General features: G+C 42.9%; 2 protein-coding genes across 2 annotated transcripts in view; one reads left to right on the top strand and one right to left on the bottom strand.

Moving 5' to 3' along the window:
* The window catches only part of L (zinc finger protein Lobe), a 46606-nt gene extending 46187 nt beyond the window's left edge, over window positions 1-419 (top strand). Inside the window, exon 12 of the mRNA XM_013320309.1 lies at window positions 33-419. Within this exon, the coding sequence (XP_013175763.1) occupies window positions 33-419 (387 nt within the window). The remainder of the gene's footprint in view (window positions 1-32) is intronic.
* Window positions 420-914: 495 nt separating this feature from the next.
* Window positions 915-3565, bottom strand: LOC106123894 (serine protease 44). Its single transcript, XM_013320308.1, has 6 exons — window positions 2840-3565; window positions 2512-2652; window positions 2334-2431; window positions 1989-2249; window positions 1432-1633; window positions 915-1282 (listed from the first exon to the last, which is right to left on the bottom strand). Exons 1-6 carry the CDS (start codon window positions 3563-3565, stop codon window positions 1121-1123), a joined length of 1590 nt encoding a protein of 529 aa, XP_013175762.1. The 3' UTR covers window positions 915-1120.
* Window positions 3566-6284: the final 2719 nt, after the last annotated feature.

The raw sequence follows: 6284 nt of genomic DNA, 5'->3' as shown, positions 1-6284 counted from the left end.
CGGCGGTGTTCACGAGCGCCGCGGGTCTGCAGCGCCACCTGCCCGAGCACGCCGCCGCGCCGCGCCCCTACGACTGCGCGCGCTGCGGACTCAAGTTTTTCTTCCGCGCCGAGCTTGATAACCACGCTTTTGTGCACATCGAGGAGGCGGAAATGGCCCAGAGGGCGTTTTATGAGGCTTACGCGAGGGGTGCTGCGTCGGCGTGGGCGGCCCTCGCGCCGCCGCCACCGGACGCGGCGCCCGCGCCCTCGGTATCGACACCGGTCCCGCTCGCCGCCGAACATCCGGTTAAAATAGAACCGGAAATAAAAGAAGAGCGAAATACCGAGGAATACATAGAAGTGTCGTCACCCCCGCCCCCCTTGGCGCCGGCCTCCCCCGCCGCGGTGGTGAAGCAGGAGCACGGAGAGCAGGACTGAGCGCCGTCAGACAACGTGATATCGTCCGTGAGGCGGGCCTCCCGCTGCAATATTAGATTACGTCCCAGCAAACACGCTGTTTAGCTAATAGTTATGTTTAACGTTATTTAAACTGTTGAAACGCGTTTAGAACGCTGCATCTATTGTAAGTATACATACAGTTAGCTCGTATCGTTTATGTTCTATGTTTTATATTATAACTTTTACACACTTATTTGTAAAAATTGTTAACTTAATAAATTATTATGTTAGGCTTCACAACTTGGGGTTTTTATGATGATCGATACGATCAGCCTTTGACCCGGCTACGTCCTAAATTGACTTACCTGTTTTTTGCTCATATTTAAATGTAAATATGACTGTCAATTTCGATCCCGAATTTGTTGTAATTGTTTCACTGAAATAGGGCTAAGACGTATAACAAAATACAATTGTGCTCTTATTTATCTCATTTCATACGTTTTTTAATTTTTTATTTAATAGCAGTATTTGTGTTAATCGATATGGCAAATAGATACTTTTAAATTAAACGACTCTTTAGGACCATCAAAATTATGCAGTCTACGCGTTAAACATTGACTTACTATTGCACTGATTTTTCGGTCTCTTAGTGTAGGTTTATCATACTAAATCTCTCTAAGGCAGACCACTTAACGACTCTGTACGCAATGAGTCTGCTTTGAGTGCTGTCACTTAGATGACTAAGCCGCAGCAACTTGCTGCTGTATCCAGGGCAGCAGGCCGGCGACGTTGACATATGCCGCAGACACGTTGGCGCTGGCGCAGCCCAGACCCCACGCCACCAGTCCTACCACCACCCACTGCCCGTTCACAGGACACACCAACCCCGAGCCCCCGTCACCCTGCAACCGAGGGAAAATCTGACATATTGTTTATACAAGTTTTTTTATTATTTAATAAAGTATAAAAATTTCTTTTCATTTACAGACATACCCTTTACTTTTATTGGAATGATTTAATGAATCTTGGCTCCATGTTATACGATACTCACGGTACAAGCATCCTTGTTAGCTTCACCTCCAGCGCAAACAAAAGAGGTGGTGTCGAGGACGAAGGTAGGTCCGAGCCTTGCTGCCTGAAGCTGAGCCTGGCAATTCGCCGGCGCCACCACCGGCACATCGACCTTCTTCATGATCTGCTGGTACTGTCCCGTCATGCCGAACATGTCTTTACCCCAACCCGACACCATGCACCTGGAACATACAATTTGTTTGGTCCACAGCATACAGCAAAATTACCTTTCTTCTAAATTTAATTCGAATGATGTCGCTGCTGAGTAACTAACCATGGGTTTCTGAGACAAACATCTCCGTTTTAAACAAGACGAAGATGTGAAAGATAAAGCTCGGATGACGATTTAAAATTTTGGCCTCAGAAACCAACGGCAAGACAGTTTGACCTGAGAATAATCAACACCTCATACATCCATAACTTTAAGTTTGTCCGTATTCCACTTCTTAAAACCTATTCTTTTCAATACCCGCCTAGTCTTATTCTATTACGAAAATTACCAAATAAGTTCTATTTAGTTATATGACAAGGGATTACCTGATACCGGTGTACACTGAATTGGAGTTCGGAGGTAGACAGGCTCTGTTGATTGTAGTCGCGGACCCACTTGCCGGAGTAAATGGCACGGGGGCGTTCAATCTTAGAACCGTCAAATCATACTGTAGTGTATTAAGATTGTACGAAGGGTGACTGAATACCTTCCGTATCGTGTACTCTTGGAAAGGTACAGGTTCGTAAGTCCCCGCCGCGTCCCATTCGCCAAGACGGACTTTAACATTAGGTGCTGTTCCTGAAACACTAAATACCACGATTGCAAATATAAACATCTAGAAGAAAGCAATGAATTTTATAAAGATAAGGGCAACGTAAAATGTAACTTACATGTAAGGCAACATTCTGTGGGTGACTGTTAAAACGTTCATTTGGTCTATCAGAACGCCACCGGCAATGTAATCATTTTGTAAAGTCAAGATTAAAGCCTGTAATGAATTTTATGCTTGAAACTACCATTTCCAAGACTACTTAGCTTTCTGCGATTTGTTATTTATATATATGTTACCTGCCAAGGAAATTCTCCAAAGTTCGCTTGACCAGCAGCTGGCGTAACGCCGGTGGATGGCACAGTCTGCAAGGTACCGCAAGCGATCGTGGTTGTACTGCCACAGCAGTATTCTTGCCCAGTTGGGCATTGGGTTGAACCCTAAAATCAATTATTTTTTTATGTATAGAGGCCCTATTGTACAACGTAGAAATTGTTTTCTTATTTCAAAATGTAACAGTTTGTCTAACCATGTATTCAATTAACAACAAGCTAGATCGCTCTTTATTATCTTTACTTACGAACATCAGCAAAATTAGTCAACATGAAAACTTATTTATTAGCTTACCGGGGTGACAATTCTTATGTCTATCATTCCGGCACCAGAAGACGTCCGAACACAAGTGCCGGTGGGAACACATCTGCAGCTCTGTCTCTTGCGAATATTGTGGTTACTACGGGTAACATCGCTACGGAAATTGTCGTATAAATCCTTTAAAGTAAGCTGTACACTCCGCCGCTGTCGTGGGAATCTCACTGCCGTATCGTAGGACGGCACTTGGCCACTGTATCCAGATATTGGCGGCGCTTGTATCGCTCCAGAGGATCCCGGTGTCGTGCCGAGCCTGGGATCTATGGGGAGTGAGCCTGAAGCAGGGTCATCAGGGTTAGATATACAAATCAAGTCGGGATTGTCACATAGTAAAACTGATAAAAGCACTCCACCTGTAGTTGCCGCGGTGGATATTGTGGTGGGGGCAGCAGTGGTGGCGGCCGTGGTTGTTGTGGTTGTAGGCGCAGCTGTTGTTGCGGTGGTGGGCGCGGCTGTTGTCACCGTAGTGGTTGGCGTCGATGGCGGAGGTGGGGGTGACGTCATATTTCCAGGTCGTGCAGTTGTAGTAGTTGTGGTTGTTGTGGTCGTGGTAGTGTTTGGTGCCGCCGTCGTTGCAGCGGTTGTTGCCGCCGTGGTAGGCTGAAGAATGGGAGTAGGAACTCCTTGCACCACTATTACGTTGGGGGGAGCAGGTTGCGCGGGCAATAGGCCTAGACAGGCCGTTATAAGCCAAAGACACATATCTATGTACTTATTATTTGACTCTGGATTAGCTTTTAAGTACTACGGTGCACCTCGCCGGGTGTTCGTTTCGGTTTAAAAGCGACACGTCGATGTCGGGTATTAAATATGCCCTCTGAAATAATTGATGGTATTCCCCTAATAACAGCAGCCTTCATGGTGCCTTGCGCATAGCCTAATGGCTACAAATTGTCGCAATCATCGAGATGTGGATAACTAATGTAGCCTCCTGCATAATATTAATAATTTTATTTTTATAAACGGGCCAATAGTACAACAGTTTCCTTTCTTACTGAAGGCACAATCGTTTGATGCGATCATGTATTATAAATTATACAAACATTATCCTACACTACATAGACAGAATTGGTAATAGTATATTTTTACCGTTATTAAAAGTAACATTTGACATTCAACAACTCTTCTGTTTTCTGTCTTCTGTCAATGCCAACATCCATATAAAAAGATATTGTTATTTCAGTTGTTTGGAGAGTATAAAAGAGACTACAAATTGTTTTCATGAAAAACTTTCGGCAGTTGAACTTACGGTTTGGGGATTGCTTCGAGTCGTAAAGGTCAATAGTGATGACGATTCAGTAACCTGGCGAAACACTGCCTACTATCTATTCATCAATATAAGAATTAAAAAACGAAATTTACGCAAATAGCTATCTCTATAATCGACGTTACATTACACAAAATCACGTGTACTTGCAAATCGTTATGACACAAGCCTTTAGTGAAGTTCCGCTTATTTATAAAAGAACCCGTATTCAGTGTACTGTTCATATTTGGTATTGAATTTCTGCTAAATATTCTATTTCACAACTAAATCAGGAGACCGTGTCGAAATAGAAATAACAAATTGTCAGTGACTCACAACAATTAGGTAATAACGAGATTTGAACCGCGAACGATTCTTATTTAGGTTAAAACGCTTTAGAGCGAATAATGATCGACCGACGCCACTGTGTGATGTGAACGTATGGAATATGACACATGATTAGGAATTAACATATATGATAAAAGTTTTATGCTGCCAAATAAATCGAATTTCTAAAACGCTAAATTAAAATAAAGTTTTGAAGGATAAGATTGAAAACCTTTAACCCGGACAAAAAAGCTGCTTAATTTGTATAGCAATTTATCGTTTTAAGTCACTATAAGTATGTCTAAATAATATGTGATTACCACCTAAACCTAACTAAATATTTCGTGTTTACCTAAATTTCTGACTATGTGACTATTTCAGACTGGACGGACGTCCAGATTATGTTAAATATCTGTGATAAATTTAATCATGATTAGTTGAGCTGTTTTGTAGACCTGTTACCTTCAAACAAACATCCATCCATACATCCAAACTTTCGTATTTACAATAGTAGCAAGATTAATTAGGTAGAGTACAATATATGATTTGCTGTTTAATAATTTGAAATTTAATTCAAAGTAGTTGTGTGGTACCCATAAGTAGATTTAGTAATAGAAATCCACACTAAGGAACTCCTTTAGTGAAAATTTAGTTATACAAGTTACTCCATCTTTTTTGTGCACTAAGTTTTATTTATCATGAGATTTCATTTTAAATGAGGAGAATTGTTAATACTTCGATAGATGGCGCTAAAATTAGTTGTCAAAATAATTAAAAGCAAGAGGGCGTGCGTTATCGTAATAATCGTGAGCCGGTTCACGCAGGCGCAGGTCGGGCTCACGTCAATACAAACACGAGAAACTTCACAACCGAGACCGTTACGTATATATTTATAGATAATGCCACAGTGCGATGCGAGTCAGTACAGTACAGTAGTGCTCGCTGTTCAGATAGCGGCTGGATTGTTTGAGACCGCTCGCAACATGTTTTAGTAAATCATTCATATGTTCTGCGGCTATGAATAATCATCGATTGGTGTATTTTGTTACAACCGACGTGCATGGATTTTTCAGTGAATTAATGTGTTCCTCTTTTAAGTGATATCGACATCGGCGATCACACATGAATTAGGATAGATTCTATAAATACTGATAGTTTACACACTAGCCGTGTCCTGGTAAAATGTGCAGATGTCCTAAGCTACACTTATTCAATTTTAAAAATAAAATCTTAAATATACCCTCAGAGGTGTAATAAAAATCAAACAAATGTTCGGTGTTATCAACAAACTGATGTATTTTTGTCAGCGATTTTTCTTCGCAATGCCTTCCTACAGTCAGGAAATAGAACTAAGCGAAGCGAGCGAATTCAGGAGACATAACGGACCGAGTAGGAAAGGGTTGGACGAAAAGATTAAATTTTCTAATGACGATCCCACAAAAACCGTCCCCGACGGATTAAACCAAGATCAAAAGCAGGCTTTCGAGTTGCGGGATTTTCTCAAGAATACCAATAAACCGATGTTGGAGGAAAACGAAAAGCCAGATCCGCCGGTCTCCGTTCTCGCAGAGAAGCTGCCGTATATAGATGATGAGCAGGTGGACTCTGAGGATGCAGTGCAGTCTGACGAGGAGCAGCTGGCGTGCCGAGAGGCGGACGAGGTGCTCAATAACGCCGCGTGCCGGCTGCGCCGCTGGCGGGCAGCCTCGCAGAAACTGCGTCGGCCGCGGATCATAGACAACCTGGGCGGTATAGACCAAGGAGGAAATTCCATGAAAAACGCGCTAGGCGTGCACACCGACCTGGCCGACCGGCTGCGCAGCCTGGCGGCGGCGGGCAGCGTGTCAG

The sequence above is a fragment of the Papilio xuthus genome, unplaced genomic scaffold, assembly GCF_000836235.2.
Source record: "Papilio xuthus unplaced genomic scaffold, Pxut_1.1 DF825946.1, whole genome shotgun sequence".
Classification (NCBI taxonomy): Eukaryota; Metazoa; Arthropoda; class Insecta; order Lepidoptera; family Papilionidae; genus Papilio; species Papilio xuthus.
This window is presented reverse-complemented; position numbering and strand designations above follow the sequence as displayed.